Source organism: Carassius carassius, chromosome 47 (assembly GCF_963082965.1).
Source record: "Carassius carassius chromosome 47, fCarCar2.1, whole genome shotgun sequence".
In the NCBI taxonomy this organism is placed as follows: Eukaryota; Metazoa; Chordata; class Actinopteri; order Cypriniformes; family Cyprinidae; genus Carassius; species Carassius carassius.
The window spans coordinates 25,417,474-25,440,965 of record NC_081801.1 but is presented as its reverse complement, the minus strand read 5'-3'; the positions used below and the strand labels follow the sequence as shown (position 1 = coordinate 25,440,965).

Sequence of the window (23,492 nt, the reverse complement as noted above, 5' to 3'; positions counted from 1 at the left end):
AGTTGTATATTATATTCATTCATTACACACAGACTGATATATTTAAAATGTTTATTTATTTTAATTTTGATGATTATAACTGACAACTAAGGAAATCCCAAATTCAGTATCTCAGAAAATTAGAATACCAATACCAAGACCAATACAAAGAAAGGATTTTTAGAGATCTTGGCCAACTGAAAAGTATGAGCATGTACAGCACTCAATACTTAGTTGGGGCTCCTTTTGTCTGAATTACTGCAGCAATGTGCCGTGGCATGGAGTCGATCAGTCTGTGGCACTGCTCAGGTGTTGTGAGAGCCCAGGTTGCTCTGATAGTGGCCTTCAGCTCTTCTGCATTCTTGGGTCTGGCATATCACATCTTCCTTCATAATAACGCATAGATTTTCTATGGGGTTAAGGTCAGGCGAGTTTGCTGGCCAATTAAGAACAGGGATACCATGGTCCTTAAACCAGGTACTGGTAGCTTTGGCACTGTGTGCAGGTGCCAAGTCCTGTTGGGAAATGAAATCTGCATCTCCATAAAGTTGGTCAGCAGCAGGAAGCATGAAGTGCTCTAAAACTTCCTGGTATACGGCTGTGTTGACCTTTGACCTCAGAAAACACAGTGGACCAACACCAGCAGATGACATGGCAGCCCAAACCATCACTGACTGTGGAAACTTTACACTGGACCTCAAGCAACGTGGATTGTGTACCTCTCCTCTCTTCCTCCAGACTCTGGGACCCTGATGTCCAAAGGAAATGCAACATGTACTTTCATCTAAGAACTTAACTTTGGAGCACTCAGCAGCAGTCCAGTCCTTTTTGAAGCGAGACGCTTCTGATGCTGTCTGTTGTTCAACAGTGGCTTGACACAAGGAGTGCGACAGCTGAAACCCATGTCTTGCATACGTCTGTGTGTAGTGGTTCTTGAAGCACTGACTCCAGCTGCAGTCCACTCTTTGTGAATCTTTGAATGGGTTTTGTTTCACAATCCTCTCCAGGGTGTGGTTATCCCTATTGCTTGTACACTTTTTTTCTACCACATCTTTTCCTTTCCTACGCCTCTCTATTAATGTGCTTGGACACAGAGCTCTGTGAACAGCCAGCCTCTTTTGCAATGACCTTTTGTGTCTTGCCCTCCTTGTGCAAGGTGTCATTGGTCGTCTTTTGGACAACTGTCAAGTCAGCAGTCTTCCCCATGATTGTGTAGCCTACAGAACTAGACTGAGAGACCATTTAAAGACTTTGCAGGTGTTTTGAGTTAATTAGCTGATTCACCAGTTGTCTTCAATATTGAACCTTTTCTCAATATTATAATTTTCTGAGATACTTAATATGCGATTTTCCTTAGTTGTCAGTTATAAAAATTAAAATTTAAAGAAATAAACATTTGAAAGATATAAGTCTCTGTGTAATGAATGAATATAATATACAAGCTTGACTTTTTGAATGGAATTAGTGAAATAAATCAACTTTTTGATGATATTCTAGTTATATGACCAGCACCTGTACACCGCATACTCTTCATAGGTAGATTCTGTATTCACAAATATAACTTCGTTTAAATCTTAAGTTTTGTAGTATTTTTACAAGAAAAAAAATTTACTTACCATTTCAGTTTTCACCTGTGCAATTTGCACGGCCTACAAATATTTTGTTTAATTAATATTTCTGAATTACTTCAATATTCTGTGGGCTATAATCTCTTTTTTATTTTTCCTTTATTATTTACTATGTTTCTATTTAAAGCTATGGTATTGGTTTTTCATGTTTTCTTTCTTTTTTCTCTATTACTGTTATTTTTAATTATTGTGTTTTAATTTGGTTGAACCGTAAAATGAATGTTCAAATAAAGCATTAAAAAAGCTTTGATGCTGTTGAACATCTTTTTTTTTTTTTTTGTGACCTTAAAAATGTTTTGGTTTCAGTAACTGCTTCATTAAGACTATTCAAGCTTCAAACACATGACCCAGATTCAGTCTTAATCATGGTATCAGACAACAACGAATCTGGTTTTATACTTAAAGTATTCTCATTTTTCTTTATAGACATTAGGCACATTAGTAAATAATTATTTTGCAAGGTTAATTTTGATATCAGTAAATGTATTATCCTCCAGTTGAGCATTATTAAATCTCCAGTAACACCGCAATATAGAATTAGGATGCAAACCTTTGAGATATTAAACTTTGTTTATGGTCAGACAGTGGAGCAAAATAATGTGAAATGTCCTTATAACAAGGTGAAGAATTTAAGAGTTAAAAATATATATATATATAGAGAGAGAGAGAGAGAGAGAGAGAGAGAGGATCAATTTCTATTAGATGGATGAGAATTATACCCATAAATGTTGCAAAAAAAAAACTACAAAAATATATATTGGCCTATAATAATAAAAAAACACATATATACAAACAACTAAACAATAGTTACATTAGGTAAATTATCTTCCTAAGGACAAAATCAAGGACTACAGTGGAGAAACTATACAAGAAAACTAACAGTACGTAATTCTTTAATGTTTAATCAATAGACTGTAAAAAAACATCTCTAAATTTAACCATTGACGTATTAATGAGATCCTATCATAGACAGTAAAAGAAAGGATCCTATCGCAGTGAAGGAAAACGCCCAACGACGTATTCGAAAACCAATCGGAAAGCTAAAAAAGCCCCTGGCGGCCAATCAGAGCGGAGTATCCGCTGCGACTGTCCAATCAGATCGGAGTATCCGCTGCGACTGTCCAATCAGATCGGAGTATCCGCTGCGACTGTCCAATCAGAGACGAGCCGGCTCTCACTGTCTGATGTGAGAAAGGCTGAAGTGATAACAACTGTGGCTCAGGGTGGGACTCTGAAGGCCGACGGCTGGCTTCTCGTTTCCTCCCGGGATTCCCTTATTTAATCACTTCAGCATCCCCAGCCCACATGTAACGTGACGACTCAAAGTAATCGGTCGATAGACGGTGGATATTCGTGGAAAGCTGAGCTGAAATCCGCGCGGAACCGAGTGAAAAACCAGACATGGACGAGAAGGCATTTTCGAAAGAGCTCGATCAGTGGATTGAACAGCTCAATGAGTGCAAACAGCTCTCGGAAAGCCAAGTCAAGAGCCTCTGCGAGAAGGTATGTGTGTAAAACACAACAACAACATCGAGTTTGTAATGTTTATTTGATTTCTCCGCGTTAGCTGCCGAGGTAACGTTAACGTACAAGATGGCGGCATTTCAGCCGTTCCCCTCACTTACGAGAAACTACGACCGCTATTAATCTCCTGAAAAACACAACACAAGATAAAAAATAATCTTTTATAAAATCACTTGTGCTATCGAGTTGGTTTATAAATCACGGTAGGCTGTAAACTACAGTACTAACCAATCAAGCAGCAAACCGTGACTTCGTAGTACTAAATCTTCTAATCTGATAAAAACATAATTGTTTGTGTGTTTTTACGCGCGTATAGAGTTTATTTGTGAGCGCGTCGCGTCTGAATGCGCTGCTTCCTCATCTCTCTGCTCTTAAAATGGCGCCTGAGTGACTGGCCTTCTTCAGATCTCACTCCTGTCTGCACTTTTACACTCTCTCACAAGATACATGAGCAAACACATCTTCAGAAACAAGCCCTGCATTATTAAGGGCCTATCCCAGGGCTAGACTTGGGTCAAAGCTCGGCCGAATCCAGCCCACGAGTCCCCCGTGAATGTTGAAACAAATAATGATAGATCTTACTAGAGATGTAACGACTCACTCAACTCACGATGCGATTGTCTCATAATGTTGTGAAACTGAAATGTTAATAATAATAACAGCGGAGGGGTGCAGAGTTAGTCTCTGGCAGCAGGGGGCGCTCGTGGAACAGCCGCAGTACAGCGTTTCCTTGGTTACCGCTGTAAATAGAGCAGCTGCTATAAACACTACTTTAATGTTCATGATACAGAGACTAGAGGAATGAAATGTCATCTAAACTGTTTTATATACAGTCCGTTCCCTAAAGAGAGACATTCATATAAATGCCTCCCAACTGTATCATGAATCATTTAACATCTCCACCAGTTTAAATTGTCACATTTGTATCGATTACAACTGGCAAAGAGATATAACTGAATTCACGGCAAACTTAATAATGAATTTTTGTCGCATAGAAATGCAGTTGACTGTAAAGCATTGATTTTGAGCTAGAATGCAGAAAATGTCCTGCTAATAATAAATTCTGTCATCATTTTCTCTTCCTCTTGTCATTCCAAACCTGTCTGACTGACTTCTGTGGAACACAAAAGATATTTTGTGGCATGTTTTCAAAACATTTTGGCTACCCTTGACTTCTGCTAGTTAGACTCATAAAAACACACCTTTGCTCGTGCAAAAACTAGTGCGTGCTTTAGGGCTGCACGATGTGTTTAAGCATCGATATTGTGATGTACGAATCCACGATAGTCACATCGCAGGATGTGCGATGTAGGCTGTCGTAGTTGATCCGTTATTCATTAACTGTATGGGCCAGCTGCTCCCCGGCCCTTGACGAATGTGAGAGGGAGAGAGCAAGAGCGAGCCAGAGAGAGAGCGCACGCCAGAGAGAGAGAGAGAGAGCGAGAGAGCGCACGCCAGAGAGAGAGAGAGAGAGAGAGCGCGCGTGCGAGAGAGACAGAGGGAGAGAGAGAGCGTGCGAGCCCCGGTCGCACGCTCACCGTCTTCAAACAATACGAGTGCTGTCTTGCTCTCTCTACCTCGCGCATATTAATCAATTGACACAATAGTGTCGATGTTTAAATCATTTAAAATGAGAATGTAGGTGTGCTCACCCCCTTTTTGTTTGTAAGAAAAAAATTAGATTAGATTTCATATCGCAGAAAAATAAAATATCGCAATGTAATTTTTTCTCAATATTGTGCAGCCCTAGCGTGCTTCACACAGCCACGGATGATTTCACTTTTTCACTCGAGTCGAGTCTGTGTTTAATGTAGGCCTAGTTAACTTAATCTGTATCACACAAAGTGTACCGTTTTTCTGTAGATGCATGAACACATTTAATAATCAAGTTATACAAGTTAAGTAAAGCAATATGTGACTTGCATTTCAGACATAATATTGCTTGTTTTGCATCTGAGCAATGGACGGTGTTCACTTATTGAATGAATCCGCTTTTTGAACGAATCGGTTGAATAAATGATTCAGTGATTCACTTATTAACACGATCAAATGCTTTGTTTCTGAATAAATCAGCCGTCTGAATGAATCAGTTGAATCTTAATGACTCACTCATTTACAGTCACTTGCTGTCACCTACTGACGGTTTTAATTTCACATTTCGACTATTTTGTTTCATGTTTTAAATTATTTCAAATATCACTATTCAACGTTTTATGTTAAAAACAAATCATTAAACCTATTTATGCATCTGTAACTGCAGTTTAAATAGATCCATGTCCTAAATGCTATTTCAGATGCAGATTCCAGAAATGTTTTCATATGTTGGAATGAAAGACACGAAGTTCTGGAACAAGTGCTTCTTATTCTTACTCAACAATACAAAATGGAAGAAATAGTTAAAACTGAACACAATCTTGCTGCTCATTTGGTTCTTTTCCATTTTGTATTTACTTGTACTTTCAATACTTAAGTACATTTAAGATTAAAAAAAAAGTACTTTTCGTACTTAAGTACAATAAATATCACATACTTCAAGACTTTTACTCAAGTTATAGTCTAAATGGTGACTTCAACTTCTACCAAAGTCATTTTCTGGCAAGATATCTGTACTTTTACTTGAGTATGACTTTCAGGTACTTTATACACCATTGGTGCTTCTTTATTAAACGTCACTAGATGCTCTTAAATGAGTGTAAATTACGGCTTCATGTGGCTTACTGCTTTTAAAGCACTAATACATAAACCTGACATGGTTTACTGTCATCATAAGGCCTCGTGTGTTTATAGAGTATTTTATAAAGAGCTGGTGTCTGAATTTATTATATATGTGCGCCTGTAAGGACTCTGTAATGCCTCTCTGATCCGGAGAACCTTGGAAACGCCACGTATAGCAGTAAATGAAGCTTGCTTAAACCTTATTGCAAATACATCAGAGGAAAAACAGCAGGTAGAGTCTTAATGTTTACCAAAACAAGTTTAGTGTTTTACTTCACAAAGAGTTTATCAGGAGCTTCACGATAACATGGTTAAAATGATGCCTTAAACCAGATTGATTTTATTTGTTCTCGGCAGGCTAAAGAGATCCTGACCAAGGAGTCTAATGTGCAGGAGGTGCGGTGTCCGGTCACCGTGTGTGGAGATGTACACGGACAGTTTCACGACCTGATGGAGCTCTTCAGGATCGGAGGGAAGTCACCAGACACAAACTACCTGTTCATGGGAGACTATGTGGACCGTGGCTATTACTCTGTGGAGACCGTCACACTGCTCGTCGCTCTCAAGGTAAACATGTGTTTGCTGACTGTGGCCATTAGCCCTATTCGGACAGGACTAGTTTTACAGGGGGTCGGTAGAGAAATCGGTGTTTCACAGACATACTTGGTGATTTGAATCCTGTCCGAATCTGCCACGTCTGTGTTTTTCTCACACAACCTCTGTGATAATTCCAGAGCAAACTACCTACTACCAAACTAATCCCGTCCGAATGTGAATGTCTGTGATTGCCAGAGTTTCATTGTGTGTTTGGCCAACGTGAATTACCGTAGATGCTCTTACCGCACGCATGTTTGAGATATTTGACTCCCAGCAAAGAAATAAACAATAAAATCAAGAGCTAGATCACATAAACTGTTGAGCCTGGCTCGTAATATCAGCGTCAGGTAAGATTACTCGCGTTCATTTCTGCAATGAATTACAAGTTTTAATTACATATGTACCTTTTATTAAAAGTAATCATGGGTTTACTACAAATACATTTAAAAAAATGTAATGGTTCGACTAATGTAACCACACATTAACATAGTTTTGCTACTAGCTTTGCCATGCTATTTGTAGTAAAACTGATTATACTAATGTTAACCAATCTGAATGACTATAGCCTGCGCAATGCACGCATACAGAGAGCGTGATCTCTGAAACGCCCAGATGTATAAAACACACCCTCCCATCAATATTTGTACAATCTGAAAGAAAAAATCCTTTATATAGAAGAAAAACATTGCCATGCGTCGATGCTACTAGGTTTAGCCTCATTACCATCATTCTTCAAAGTGTCTTATACATATTATTATTATTATTTATTTTTTTTTATTTAGGAGCTCTTCGTACAAACATGAGAACCAAAATAACTATTATAAGATATATATATATCTAAATACGATTTTTTTTTATAACAATGTGTTATACATCTGGAACAGGAGATTTATGCACAGATTTGTGCATTACTTATTTGATAGTGTGCATTATTCACTGTTTATACAGCTGTATAAATACAAATATGTATATGTATTTCCATAATTAGTTATTGCAGAGGACGGGTGGTAATTTCTGTGTTAGCGGTTTACACTTGAGAAGGTTTGTGGAGTCAATCTTCAGAAGCTAAAGTTAGTTTTTGTGTCTAAAAACACTTTTTAAACCATCTATTTGTTTGACCTGGTTAGCATCTTGTGTTGCTCAGAGGATTATGTTAATATCTTTGCATCATTCATGTCATTTTTTTTGACCACCGTTTTATGAAGAAGAAAGAAGTTAGTGACAAAAATGATCGTGCTAAATCATTCAGGTTTTTGTCATTATTTCATATTTAAAAAAGGAAACAGTTGTCCAGTTGCATCTGCGTAAACATTTAGAGGAACACTGATACATTCTCATACATTTACATTTATTTAAGTAAAAATGATTAGTTTCTAATGATTTAGCAGCAGTTTGTGTGATCTGGGAAGGTTTGAGCACTCTCTCTGTATTATCATCTTATCCAGAGACACAGAGTTATGATGTGATTTATGATGCATCCGGATGCAGTGCCAAATATAGATTTCAGGAAGTCCAGTGTCAACCGAGCATTGACAGATGAAATATGAAACTAAAAACACTGACAATCTCATTGTTCTGTGTACTTTGAGCAGTCTCTAATGGTTAGCATGCATAACCTTTAGTTTACTTGATGAAAATATTGCTTTTGAATAAACTATATTTACAGAACAGTGTGAATAAAGTCAGTAGTTAACAGAGAAAAGGACGTGTGTGTTGTCTGAAGGACTGCTGGGGGTCGAGTCTTTATGCAGGGTGATGGCCAGTTTTATTTCTTCTGATCATCGGTTATGTCTTCAAACTCTAGGTAAGGTACCGTGAACGCATTACAATACTTCGAGGGAACCACGAGAGCAGACAGATCACACAAGTGTACGGCTTTTATGATGAATGCTTACGGAAATATGGCAATGCAAACGTTTGGAAATACTTCACAGACCTCTTCGATTACCTTCCCCTCACTGCTCTGGTCGATGGTCAGGTGAGTGGATCTTCTCTGATGTGTCTTTACATTAACAGACTTCATTCAACTGTATATTTAACTCTTTCAGAGTGGGAAACTGAACATTTCATCTCTGGCTCTAGAGCACTGTGTACAAGTAAACTATGATCTTACAAAATACCTTTTTTTTCTGGACTTCATTTTAGTTAAATCTGGCAATCAAAAAGCATGTCTAATTAATTGAAATCATGAAACCTATAGTTTAACAACTCTTATAATAAAGGTTTAACATTTTAGAGCCTTATGAAGTTTTATTTCTCTTCAAATTCAGTTTTATTTTTACTTAATTCTGTAGCAGTAGCCAACAATACATTGTATGGGTCAAAATTATAAACGATTTTTAGAAGTAAAGATCATGTTCCATGAAGATATTTAGTAGTGATGCACCGAAATGAAAATTCTGCGCCGAAACCGAAAATTTAGGATGCACTTGGCCGACAAACCGAAACTGAAGCCAAAAATGGCTTCTTTTAAAAACGTATATATATATTGCTTGGATTTAATGGATCTGAATTGAAAAATCACAATATAATAATCAAACTTTTATTAACAGTTACATAACAAAACATAAAATATCACGGATGGGAGGGGCGGGTGACATTCATTTTCGGTTTACGTTTTCGGCTGTTTTTTTTTATTTCGGCCCGAAACCGATAATGCCATTTCGGCCGAACATTTTCGGCGGCCGAAAGTTCGGTGCACCCCTAATATTTAGTAAATCTCCTACTGTAAATATATCAAAACTTAATTTGATTAGTAATATGCATTGCTAATAACTTAAATTGAACCCCTTTAGAAATGATTTTCTCAATATTTAGATTTTTTGCTCCCTCAGATTCCAGATTTTCAAATAGTTGCATCTCAGACAAATATTGTCCTCCTAACAAACCACACATCAATGGAGAGATGATTATTCAGCTTCAGATGATGTGCAAACCTCAATTCCTAAAAATTGACGCTTAAGACCCACAAAATGTTTTTCATAATTTTAAAAGTAATCAAATCAAGGCGTAAAACCTCAGAGTTAATGAATCTTTTAGAGCGATGGAAAACAATTTTTTGGCAAACAAAAGAGATTTACTGATAAATAATAGGACTCTCAGTAAACCCTGAAGGTTTCATCGTATGTTTTATTTCTTTATTTGTGTTGCTGGTAGATCTTCTGTCTTCATGGAGGATTGTCACCGTCCATAGACACTCTGGACCACATCCGAGCGCTGGATCGTTTACAGGAAGTTCCACACGAGGTACTGGACATGGATAAACCTTCTTTATAAAAGTGACTGTTTTAGCAGCTGTCTTGTGTTGTGAATGTGCAGTTTGAATCCGATGGCCAAATAAAGCTAAAAAGCTGCCACTAATGGCTTCGTCTGTGGTTTTCCTCAGGGACCCATGTGTGATCTGTTGTGGTCTGACCCAGATGATCGTGGAGGTTGGGGTATTTCTCCAAGAGGTGCAGGCTACACCTTTGGGCAGGACATCTCTGAGACGTTCAACCACGCTAACGGCCTCACGCTGGTCTCTAGAGCTCACCAGCTCGTGATGGAGGTGAAATCTTCTTTACTGTGACGATAGATACATGAACACTGCTGCTGAATGGGACACGCGTCTGATTACTCTCCGATTTCTTTCTTAAATCACATGTGGATAAAAAGTGGATGATATCTAATTTATTTTTTAAGAGATTGCTGAGATCTCAACAGTGTGAGTGTTTCACCTGCGACTAAAAGAAGTGTGATCTGTGAAGTGTGTTTAGGAGCCCTTAAACGTGTTAATGAAATGTAAGGATGTATCTTAAGTACAATGACAAACCGCTTTTAAGAGGCCTTATATTTGGGAACGGAAGAACAGGAATCACACTTACAGGCTATGATTTGATTAAATAAACGAGAGTCGAAATGCAGCACTGTTTACAGGTTTACTTATTCAGAGCCGTTCACAATAAATCAATCTGCATTTGTGACGCTGAAGCCTTTAGGAATGATGCTGAAAATTCAGCTTTGGATCACAGAAATAAATTAAATCTTAAAATGTATTAAAATAGTAACGTGCTATTTTAAACCATAATAATATTTAACATTTTTATCTGTATTTTTTATTAAATAATCTCTTAGGGGTACAACTGGTGCCATGATCGCAACGTGGTGACGATTTTCAGCGCGCCCAACTACTGCTACCGCTGTGGGAACCAGGCGGCCATCATGGAGCTGGACGACACGCTCAAGTACTCGTTGTAAGTGGAGAAGCTCGATGTTAGCGGATGCAGCTCCAGCAGAGGAGCGTCTCTGATCTGTTGTTGTTGTGTGATTTCAGCCTGCAGTTCGACCCCGCGCCACGCAGAGGAGAGCCCCATGTCACCCGCCGGACCCCCGACTACTTCCTGTGAACCCAGTATTGCCATGATAGTATAATCATCATCATTCAGTTTAACATAAGGGGAGAGGAATGGGCAACAGTATAGAAAGATAAGAGAAAACTGATCCAGTGAGAAATGTCTGTGGACCAAAAGGTGTGTGCCATATCTGAAGCGACCCGGCTCCACGAGCCTCAGACCTCTGCTCTGCTTCTGTCCTGCTATCTTTAGATGAACACAGGCTGTGAAACACAGGTCTCCTTCATGAACCCTGTTTGTGTTCTTTTCTTTTTCCTTTTTTATGTCTGTTTGCACTTTTTTTTTTTTTTTTTTTTTCAGTCGGTTTTCCAGTTTATTTCCATGTTCTATAGGTGATTAGATGCTTTTATATCCTAACGAGCAGGCTATAATCTTTCCTACAGTGAACATGTTAAATATGCCAACTAAAGATGTGTGGCAGACTAAGATGGCATGCTGTCGTCTGAATCCTGGAATCGCTTCATGTGATGGTTCTGTGTCTGTATAAAGGGTACCAGTTCAAGAATAAAGATGGATCTTGCTCCTGTGTCTTTTGTGGTGCTCTTCCTGAATCCTCAGTCGATCCGAGCACAGATCTTAGTCAGGACTGCTCAAGGGCTGGGTGATAAAACTACAGCATAGAGAGATTCACATCTAATTTGTTGATGATGATAAACTCTGGATCTAATGAATGGCGTGGTTTCATCTGATACACAAACGTAAACACATATCATCTACGTCTCAATATACCATTGAGATTAACACATTTAGCTTTATATTATAAAAAAAAATATTACTATTACATAGTCAAGCATAATTCTTTGCAAATAAATTTTTTAGGAAAAAAATCATACAACCAAGTTTAAGTTAATTTATACAATTCATTTGTGCAGCAACTTGCTTGACAATAAAGTGCAATGTTTTGTTGTTAATTACATTTTAAAATAATGATCAAACTGTTTTTATGGTCCATTTGAACTGAATCATAAACCACGGAATCTGGAAAAATTTAAATGGAATTTAAGGGAAATTCAAACAGATTTCACAGAGCCCCAAATTAACAGGTATGTGGAGTTAAACTGAACATTCATTCTCAAGGTCTAAAAATGTGGAAAATATATACTTCCCCATTGATAGTCAATAAGTCATGATAAGGGGAAAATATTGTGACAATATGTATTTATAAGCTATATTTGACCAAAATATTGTAGATGGTAAATATTGCAAAATATTGTATATATAGATAAATAGCAAATATTTCAGTGGTACTTGATGCATTACTTTCATCAGCTGTTTTTATTTTATGGAAATAGTTGCAATCAAAATCACTCAACCCCTCAGAGACTGCAGTACTTTACAAATACAGGCTTTTCTGAGGATCCAAGGTTTTATAAAAATGTCATCTATAAAACGTTATTCTGCATATTAAAAGTGGTGAAATATGAAGACAAAGGAGCTAGTTATATATGTGATATGTCAATTGTATTTAAAGCGAAGCTATTCTAATTTAATTGTACCTGTGCATAATAATAAAAGGCATCCATTCATATTCATAATGTCAATATATAATATATGTAATAGTTTTAGTTTTTCTGTTCTTTACTCACTTATTTGTGTGGTGGGGAACAAAACTGACTGCAAACACAATTAAGCCTTTTGAAACTTTATTAGAAAACAGAATTAGCTTGAGCTGTTTATACATACATACAATTAGCCCATGCATGTGCTGAAGCTGAGAAGCAAATAATATCTGTCTTGTTAGAGATAGAGAATATGAGCTAACAGCTAGCAGGAGTCATTAGCTCTTCACTGACTCTCGTCTTCTGTAATAATGAGTCTGTTATTGTGTTATTATTGGTGTAGATGCCGACTATTACACTGCACAGCTCTGATGGAGAGATGTTTGAGGTGGATGTTGAAATCGCCAAGCAGTCTGTGACCATAAAGACCATGCTGGAAGCTAAGCTGAGCTGAGATGTGCTCGTATAAGTGTGTGTATAAATAAAGTGGGTGTAAAAAATAATCGTCCCCCTTTAAAAATACCACATTTGTTGCTTTGCAGCCTGAAATGAAGACGGCTGTATTTACTCATATACCAGCCAGGTGAAAGATTTAACACACACGTCAGAAAGCATTTCCCGGAGCATTTCAGTCTTTGGTAGTGCAATTGAAGCAAACAATCAGCAATGGGTGGCAAAGCACTGTCAAAAGATCTCCGGGATACAGTTGTGGACATGCACAAGCCAGGAAATTGAGACAAAAACATTTAAAAGGCTTTATCAATGCATAGAAGCACAGTCTATTATTAAGAAGTGCTATAACACAGATGCTCCCTGCATCAGGATGTCACTTCAAACTGATGAAAGAGCTCGAAGGAAACTGATCAGAGAGTCGAACAAGAGACCTACAGCAACTCTGAAGCAGCTGCAGGAGTTTATTTCAAAGATTGGTCATTGTGTGCATGTGACAACAATATCACAAATCCTCCCCAAATGTGACTTGCATGGGACGACTGCGAGGGAAAAAAGCACTCCTCAAGAAAGGCCACATGCTGAGCTTTGCCAAAACACATCTCAAAAAGTCTGAGCCAGATGAGATTAATGCATCAAAGAATATAACCATTTCTATGACTTCTGTATAATTCTATCATTTCTTATTTCAAGGACCTATACTGACATATCAGCTAGCACACATAATACTAGCATTTCTCCAAGTCTGATGAAGAAACAATCTCATCTACATTTTGGATGGCTTTTGGGCGAGTAACAATTTCAGTTCTTCTGACAAAGATAAAGTAAACAGATTTAATGAAAGAACAATTTAATTGAATTGTACATGTCTGTAATCTGTCTGTAATTCACAATAAAGCTATTTTATTTGTGTTAAAATGCTACATTGTTGCAATTACATTTCAGGATACTTTAGGTCAAAAATCATAATTGTTGATTATTCCCTTGAGACTGTAATTGCGATTATTAATTATGATTATTACAGTTTACACTGAATGATGTTTTGCTTTATCCCATTGCTTTTAGCAAATTCATGCCATGTTTTTATATGAAAATAAACAAGCTGAAAAAAAACAAGCTCTTCCTGAAAAACTTGCATTGCTTTATATAGCATTGAGCCTCAAACGGCAATACATCGGTTTGTTTTTTTCTTTAAGTAAATAAAAGTAAAAAATTATTCATGGTATTATAATATTATACTAACACTAAAACAATGGAAAAACCCTTTAGATAATCTAGAAATAAAAAAACATGCAAAATAATGTAAGTGGACTACTATTATTTTTTTTATTATTATTATTAAATTGCGTTTTTGAACGATTACGTAATTGTGGCATGCTAATTTTGTAATCACGATTAGAATTTCGATTAATTGTGCAGACATCTGTGAGGACAACCCCGCCCACATCACGTCACAACCCCGCCCAGGTTCACTCGTGACATCAGAGGTCACGCCCCTTACCAAATACGTCACCGTGTGATTGATTGCCAGTCCCTGTACTGGGGAAAACCAAAAGTAACTTATGTCTAAGCAACGGCACAACTTAAATCTTATATATTTAATATGTCTAATATACTGAGCTGAAACAGCCTGTAAAACGCTAGCATTGGTTGATTAAAATAGACTAATTGTTAATAAAAACGTTAACACCTTCCCTTATTCATGCAATGAGATAAATTCATTTTAAATGTATCAAATTTAAAGGAGGCAATTTGATTTTGGTATTGTAAAAGTCACGCTTAACATGATAGGACTGACAGTTCTCCTCCTCCAGATGCAGCAGGCCACACATACACACAGATAAACAGATATATATATATATATATATATATATACAGTGCACAGCATAGATGAGTACAGCCCCTCTAAATTAACATAAAGGATGTATTTTCTTAATGATCACTAGTATAATTCATATAATGTTTGCAAAATTCAAACATGTTAAACATATACTTAATAAAAACAACTAAATATATGCCAATATTTTCTGTAAGGTGTAGCCAATTTTGAAGGATTGCAGAAGTGAGTTTACCCTATATGTAATTCAGGAAATGTATAATATTCTAATATTTGGTATGTCCTCCAGAACCTAAAGTATACTGCTCTGACCCTTCTGTCCTGTTTAACTCCTGGAGGACGAGCTCCTTGAACGCTCTGGTCTTTAATGAGTGGTGTTGCTCAGCTCCCACAGCAAGAGCGTTAGGACTGAGTGTCCACTGAAGGATTTTCACCTCAGGAGAATGAACATATATACTCTGTCAAGCTGAAAAAATGGCCAATAATGCAGGGAATGAGGGGAGGGGAGCATCTTCTGTTTCAAGTTTTTGTATTGCATCACACAGTAGTGTGAAAAATCATGCCAGCATTGATAAACTCACACCTTCAGCGCTCATTCATCCTTATAAAAGCTTTACTACACAGTAAAAAATCACTGTGAATTTAACAGTAAAAAAACTGTGAAAATGCTACAGTACAAACCTGTTAAATGGTTAACGGTAAGTAGCTGCAAAATTTACAGGGAAAAAATCTAAACTGACATTCCCAGAATTCTCTGCGTTGAGTTTCAAATTCAGTTTGAATTTGATGTTTTTTTCTTTGAAATAACTAAGTTTCTTCTTATTTTTTTCTTATCTGTTAGGGTTGTATGTTCCATATAATTTTGTTAAATGAATGTTTATTGCATATTTCAGTTTTTCAGAGTCTGACCATGATGGTGTTTAGTGTTTGTGTGAATGACACTGTGCATCTTCTATATATCGTATTATTTAAAAGCTGCTTGTGATGAGCTTTGGTTCATTATGTGACTTTCTCATCACCAACTGCATTTGGTGGTTATCAGTGTATTACAAAGGTGCAAAACAGATTACAGTACATCAATAGGTTGGTATATTAACATTATATCACTTAAATTATGGTATTTAACTGTAAATTTATGGTAAAATCGTTAAACCTAAAACGATGATACCTTATATCTTATTATATAATTCTGGCAACCATAGTTGCCATTTTTTTACCGTATATTTTGCAGATTTTCTTTTCTCACAGTGTACTACTGAATGTCATTGTGGGTACCAAGCACTTCTCACTGTACTCCTCCTCTAGCAACACCAGAACATTCTGGATGCTTCTGGATCCGAAATGATCTCTTGAAACCAGAGTATGGATTCCCAGAAGTCTCTCTTTTATTAATGTGGGCCTTGGAAGAAGTTAAATGAGTTGATTATGCTTTGCTACAACAGGGGACATGCATGTCACTTCTGCAGATTTCACAGCTTTTGCCGGCTCTGAGACACTTCCATGTTATTTATCCTGCTCTTTTTCAAGCAAAAATTCACTCATCACTAAATGAAAACTTAAAGTGAAGAGCGGAGTATTTCAAGAGCGTTATCACAAGTCCATTGTTTTTAAATGTCGGTGCTACTTCTGCTATATTTTCTCACTTTAAACAATGGTTTGGTATTGCTCTTGTACCATTGTCCTCAAGAAATAAGTCTCCTGGCAGTTCTGTCCCAAGTGAACATGCTGCCAGCATTGTGATATAACACTTTTAATTGTCTGGAAATTAAGCAATTGGACTTATCTTTTTATCGATGGTTCAACTATGATAGATAAAAAAAATCAAAATAAAATAAAACAAAATTGTATACATAAATAAATACATCATTTAAAGCTTCAAACTCTTTCCTTTAATCTTCTCCATTGAGTGATGCCTTGCCCTCCATTCAATTCCAGATAAGCATCTTTATGTTTATCCCTTTCTTACATTTTTCCCTCAGCTTCTGAATATGTTTCTGAATATTGTACACATTTCTAGAAATGACTACATTAATTGTTCTAACTTTTGCCCATATTTTTATATGCAGAGAAGGATTAGTTTTCTTATTCGAAAAACATATCACCTGTGTTTTTATATTTATGCATTTAGCAGACGCTTTTATCCAAAGCGACTTACATTGCATTCAAGCTAACAATTTTCTCCTAACATGTGTTTCTTATACTGTCTATGGTGTTCCCTGGGATTCGAGCCCTAACCTTGTTTTTGCCACAGAAAATCTGAAACCCATTTCCTTGCCCAATCCTCAACCTCCTTTACAGCTTTTTGCATTTTCATTTCCACATACAAATCATTTCGCCCCTTAACCATATATATTTCTTAAATTCTTGACCATTTGTAATATGACTTCTGGAAAATTATAAATATCCTGATTGCGAGCTTGTTACATATCCTTTTAGATTTTCATTTATCATGTCTACAGAAATACCCTTTATCTCTAAATACTTTTCATCTGCTTTGATTGTTATCTTGATTCTTTCTGCCTCCTCGCGATGGTTCTTCCTGTTGAATTCAAAATGAATGAGAGTGTGACGTATTTGGACATGGGCGTGGCTTGCGACGTCACACTTGGATGTGAGGCTATTTAGGACGAATAGTGCAGCATCAGTCAGACTTAGGCCTTGTTGACGTTCAGTTTAATACTTTCTTCGCTTTCAGTCACGGTAAGGACGAGACAATATCTGCCACATGAGCGTGTCATGTGCTATATTTGGACAGCGAAGAGTCGCAGCGGGCGTAATATTGAGTGAAATGAAGTTTGCTGTGAGAGGCCTGTTAGCCGCGCGGCTAACGTTAGCTTAGCATCACAAACAGCTCGTGCTTTATGTTTCTGTCATGCTTTTAGTTCATATGAGAAGCACGTTGAATGAAACACAGTGTGACAGTGATAGTGCTGATGCTGAGAGGTTTTTAAGCTGCTGGAGAAGTGCACTTGTTAGGGAACAGCTAGCAGGAGTCATTAGCTCTCGTCTTCTGTAATAATGTGTCTGTTGTTGTGTTATTATTGGTGTAGATGCCGACTATTAAACTGCAGAGCTCTGATGGAGAGATGTTTGAGGTGGATGTTGAAATCGCCAAGCAGTCTGTGACCATAAAGACAATGCTGGAAGGTAAGCTGAGGTGTGTGTGTGTGTGTATGTATGTATGTATATGGGGTGTGTGTGTGTGTGTGTGTGTGTGTGTGTGTGTGTGTGTGTGTGTGTAACCACAGCTCTATTCTGCTTAGATCTGGGGATGGATGATGAAGGAGATGATGATCCGGTTCCTCTGCCCAATGTGAACGCTGCCATCCTGAAGAAGGTCAGAATTGTTAATTGCTTAAATTGGAGAAATACTGTTATAATGATTATAGGCTATTATGAATATTATACATTGCCTACGCAACAGGTGCATGCATGCATTAGCACACAGGTGACAGCTGACCATGCAGAGCATCAGGGAGAAGTTGGAGCGCAGGGAGTTATTAGAAGTTCCCAAAGCTTTGGGAAAAGCTGCATTTTGAAAGAGTTTTGATTTGATTACCATGACAAACAGCGAGCTAATAGTTCATGTGCAGTGCTTGCCATCTCCTCATTAGACGTGCCTTTAAGAAATGCATCGATAGGATTATTATAATAAGAGTTTTTGTTTTCGATATGTTTTATTTAGTTAAGTACCAATTTAATGCTTTCTATAGATATATTTATCATGTCTGTGAGGTGTGTAGAATAGCGCTCCTATTCAAGACCAGACAGAGGAAAGCACAATTTTCTTTATTTTATAAAAGAATGTTTTATTGATATTGTTTGAACAAAAAGAAAATTAGACCCTTTACAGTTACGAATGAGGAATTACTCTTACCTTATGAGCAAAAATGATGGCGTATCCTCGAAAAACATGCAAGTGATCGCTGGCTCCTCCATGTCCAGCACAGCTTTCACTCTCCGCACAAATTATTGGATATATCGCACATTTATCTAGGTTTAACGTTTAAACATTGTTATATGCTTAAACTGTTTAGTAGTATATCTATAGACTTTATTTTAGGCAAGTTGTGATGGTTTGAGAAGGCTAAATTGATCAAACATATATTATCATCTTACCGTCTGCCGCTGGCCGCTTGGTCATTACTTTAAAAAACAAAAACGTATATTTAACGAACAAAAAAGGCTCCATATGTTTTTCGAAATTAACTTAATTACAAAAACTAAACTAAATATAATCACTTTGCCATTGCATACGAAACTGAACCATTTTTAATAGCCTATCTCTGTGTGAAAATAACATCATGATGCTGCCATCTTTCCAAACCCCATAATTCGGCTCCAAATCGGAGGTGAAAACATGCCATTTTGACCCCCCCACCTCTACAAAACAGATGTAAATTTACAGAGTAATCCACAATGGCATTTAATATTTTGGCTTTCATCGCTATACATGTTTATCTTTCTTCAGAAAAAAATATTGACAAAATGTACACCATTAAAGCTGGGGAAGTTTCTGAGATTTATTTGGTCAATTTGATATTTATTGCCCCGTATAGAAACAGCTTGTGAGGTGTCTGTTCTTTTGAAATAAAGTCCACAGTTAGAGAATATGGAGCAATGTGGTTTATGTATCAAAGTGCATTATAACATTATTCTCATGCCAGTTCTCATTACTGTTATGTGAGTGGGTTTTGTTTGTCTCATTGTTCAATATTCTCAGTTAAATATTTAGAAGCATGGTATATATATATATATATATATATATATATATATATATATATGTGTATATGTTGTTTTAAAATAAATACAAAATGTGTATGTCTTCGATGGGACTGAGCCTTACAGTGTGTTTAATATGTCCACAGGTGATTCAGTGGTGCACCCACCATAAAGACGACCCTCCTCCTCCTGAAGACGATGAGAATAAAGAGAAGAGGACGGATGACATCCCTGTGTGGGACCAGGAGTTCCTCAAAGTAGACCAGGGCACCCTCTTCGAACTCATTCTGGTGTGTAACACTGACCCGATGCTTGTGCTCTGACTGCCAGCATTCAGTAAAACACTGCTGTTTGTTACAGGACAGAGATGCATAAACAAGATGCTGGATAAACAAATGTGGCGTCCTGCTTTTAATGAAGCAAAACTAGCTAAAAGAACCAGAGATGTGCCTTCTGCTTCTTGAGATTGCAGCTTTTTTTTTTACAATTATAAAAGATCGAAGCGGAAACCAAACATTCATGATGCACTTGAAAACTGAATAAAACATAATTAATCAAATGTATTTAATCAGTATTGTACTGCAGTTTGTAAACCAAATCTAAACATTGAAACAGTTGCTGTAGTAAAAACGAGTGTTCCTGATATATTTATCCAAAAATGCATTAAATAATGACAGCAGGTATTTTCTGTAAATGCATGGATTTTCTGACATGCATCTCCCATTACGTTCAATTAAATATGAATTTCTGACATTTACTAATATTGATGTAACTGTCAGTATGCACTGGGAAAAGTGTTGTTTGAAGTGTTTCAAACCAAGTTCTCTTCTGTTTGTCACAATTTGGCTCCTCTGCTTTACAACAGAGCGTTTCACAAACACTCAGTCTCTCGTGCTCTTGGTTCTGATGAAGTGAGGCGGCTGTTAGCACCCATCAGAGCAGCAGTATGTTGAGCTGCCACACGATGGCCTTGTCTTCATTTGCACCGTCTCGTCACGCTCACTTTCATCTCTTCTCTTTGTTTAGGCTGCAAATTACTTGGACATCAAAGGCTTGCTAGACGTTACTTGCAAGACGGTTGCAAACATGATCAAAGGCAAAACCCCAGAGGAGATCAGAAAGACTTTCAATATCAAAAATGATTTCACAGAGGAAGAGGAAGCCCAGGTAAAGCAAGAGCTCATTTCCTGTCTCTCCTCCGTCACGCATGCTCTGAATGCGCTCAGACCAGTGATACCTCAGTAGCATCGAGATACTATCATAGTTTTAATTATTATTATTATTTTTTTTTAATCTCTTGGTTTAAATGTTTGTTTTTGAATGATCTCACCAGAATGTTGTTTGTTGCAGGTACGCAAGGAGAACCAGTGGTGTGAAGAGAAGTGAAGATCCTGACACACTTTAACACTATGGATTGTTCAAAAAAAAAACAAAATAAAAAATATAATTGCACTGCGCTGTTGATATTTGTTGAGATTTAACACGAATAAACCTAGTCAAGTTCCTTGCGTTTGCTAGCATGACCATCCTTCTTGCTTGTGTGGTGTAAACCCTTTTTTAATGTCATTCCTCTTCAGATGAATGGAGTAGAGAAAACACTTTCTTACCACACTTATTTTATTTTAACGGAGCTCGTCACCAAATGCCAGATTGTGTTTTCTGTTTTTGAGAAACGAACGTTTAGCTTGAGGAGGATTTTCTAAGCAGCCTTATTGGTGCTGATGATTGATCCGTGTTGGAAATCTGAAGGCTGAGATGTCTGCGTGCTGTCTTGTGAACTGGAAGTGTTTGACTTCATGTGCTCTGCCTCAGTGTCTGGGATTGACTGTCTTTCGCGGTTCTGCTCCTTAATTGTAGGCCATTAGGATTATAAATCTTTTGATTCCAAAAACATTCAAATAAATAAAAACTGATTATTGTGCGATTTGTCAATTCTCTGTGCAATGTCTTTCCTGCTTCTTGCAAGTGTTTTCTATGTAGTTCTCTTCATCTGTTCAAAGATGGACACTACCTAGTGGTCTAGACACTTGACTAGTATCTGTGACTCCTTCTGTTAGTGTCTGAAGTGGCTCCAGACTGTTTGAGTATGTGATCGCATTCGAGCAGCTGTCTGCATCTGTATCTTAAACACCGCTGGAGCTTTTCTAACACTCCAAACTTGTTCTTACTGATCAGTGATCTGTCTTTGAATCGGCTGCTTTTTCAGTGATTGGGGTTTTTTTGTCATATAATGTATCACATTAACTCTTAATCATTGTCACAGTCTTTTCTAAATCTAAACTAAATCTATGATTTCATGCCTAACGAAAGCAAAAAAAAAATGTCTTATTACTGAATGTTTTTGCCTAAAGTGTGCTTGTGCTGTTTATAGATTTAATTTTTTCTGGCATTGTGTGATTTTTAGTGTTCATGCATTTTGACTGTGGCTTTTGAACAAACCAGTGAACACTGCACTTACTCTGAAGAAAATGGAGACATCATTGGTAACATTTAATGTTATTTGTTAATGAAAATGCAACCTTTAGTTTTTAGATCATTTTAGCGCCGTTCATTAATATTATTTAATGGATCTGACCTAACATGAATTTGCTTTAGAAGTCCTTTATCGCTACAAAAGGTAATTGCAACATTATATCTGGCAATATGGACTTTTTTTTGTGTATATCCAGGAACATTCAATCCTGGGAATTGTGAGATCAGAACTTTATTTTATTCTTTTGCAATTTCAAGATATATATTGGTAATTCTAAGAGGAGTCTACGTTGATAGGTGCACGTAAAATTTTTAGCTTTTTTTCCCCCTCAAAATTGCCTGAAACGAAAGTCAGAACTGTGATTATTTAAACTAGAAAATGTTGAATTTTGAAAAAAAGTTGCAGTTGCCAATTTTTTTTACAATTTTTTTTATTCTGTGGCAGACTTTTTATTTTTATGATTTGTTTCTCAATCTGTAAATGAGCTAAGACCAACAAGTGCTTTTGATATTTTCCTTATTACATCATAACTAAAGTAGTTAATGTTAATAACTGTATAGGGGTGGATGTGATGGGACACTAGCTTCCTAAAAAGAGAAAAACCCCCACTAAAAACATGTCAGGTAGGACGCAGTGGATCTGTTGGTCATGTTGGTGAATGCATGTGAAAATAAACACTGGAAGAACTCCATCAGACCAGTTTTTCAAAATATTTTAATAAAACTAGAGAATGATTATTGTTACATCAAAAGCAAAAGGAAGAAAGACGGCTTGCTATATGTGAACACTGAAGATGTATGGCTCCCTCTGTCTGATCGCAGATGGCTAATGACATGATTGCTTCAGAACAGACCTGAGTCAACACTGAAGCACACACACACACACACACACACACACACCTAAAGATACATACACATCATTTCATACAGCGACGTTTGAAAGATGACAGGCATAGCTGACTACTTCAGATCTACACAACAAAAGCTTTTAAAAATGGCACTTGTATCAATAAAAGTAAACAGCCAAGGAATGTTTTTTCTCTTTTTTTTATCTTTACATAAAAACATATAAAAGTTTAGTTATTTATGGACTTTAAATCTATAAAAGATGCCGTTTAACACTTATTTGATCGTAGAAGAGATGGTGAGAACTGACACTGTTTTCAGTGATGCAAAGGAACAGCATTTACATGAAGAAACTTCTTGACACACAGTGGCTGAATCTCATGAAGAAACATCCAGGTCAAGCTTTACCACAAAATCAAGTGATTAACGAAGAAATGCGTATTGCATAAAGAAAATGAAGACATTTAGACCTTTCAGAGTTTTGGGATTGTGATGACAGTTGAGCGTTATCTCCCCTAAATTTCACATTACTGTAATCCACGAAATAAAACTATAAAACATTTCCACTACAGTAACTGAGTTGTACTTGTGACTTTCTAATGAGAGTTAAAGAATAGTGAGAACTTCATTTGCATTACTGTAATGCAGTAATGAAAATCATATATACAATAAAATACAGACATTAAACCACGTCATGTGCTTGTCCTTCAGACACATAAATCAGTTATTCGCTTGTCCAATTATTATTATTATAGTTTTTGTGGTGTAAATGTAGTTTATTCTGAAGTAATACTCTCTCATCAGTGGTCTGTCAGTGCTTTCTTATTTTTTT

The 23,492-nt window shown here is 36.9% G+C and overlaps 2 protein-coding genes across 3 annotated transcripts; both read left to right on the top strand.

The window, feature by feature from the left end:
* The first annotated feature begins 2,792 nt into the window (after window positions 1-2,792).
* LOC132130016 (serine/threonine-protein phosphatase 2A catalytic subunit alpha isoform) lies at window positions 2,793-11,360 on the top strand. The gene is made up of 7 exons (XM_059541581.1): window positions 2,793-3,110; window positions 6,204-6,413; window positions 8,248-8,421; window positions 9,600-9,689; window positions 9,829-9,990; window positions 10,557-10,675; window positions 10,756-11,360. Exons 1-7 carry the CDS (start codon window positions 3,009-3,011, stop codon window positions 10,826-10,828), a joined length of 930 nt encoding a protein of 309 aa, XP_059397564.1. The 5' UTR covers window positions 2,793-3,008; the 3' UTR covers window positions 10,829-11,360.
* A 1,301-nt stretch (window positions 11,361-12,661) lies between these two features.
* LOC132130059 (S-phase kinase-associated protein 1) lies at window positions 12,662-20,789 on the top strand. 2 transcript variants are annotated; one of them, XM_059541677.1, is made up of 6 exons: window positions 17,190-17,320; window positions 17,671-17,767; window positions 17,884-17,957; window positions 19,489-19,632; window positions 20,369-20,509; window positions 20,693-20,789. In XM_059541677.1, exons 2-6 carry the CDS (start codon window positions 17,671-17,673, stop codon window positions 20,726-20,728), a joined length of 492 nt encoding a protein of 163 aa, XP_059397660.1. In that variant the 5' UTR covers window positions 17,190-17,320; the 3' UTR covers window positions 20,729-20,789. The 2 variants fall into 2 exon arrangements, with proteins under 2 accessions (XP_059397661.1, XP_059397660.1); XM_059541678.1 differs by lacking the exons at window positions 17,190-17,320; window positions 17,671-17,767 and adding an exon at window positions 12,662-12,773.
* Window positions 20,790-23,492: the final 2,703 nt, after the last annotated feature.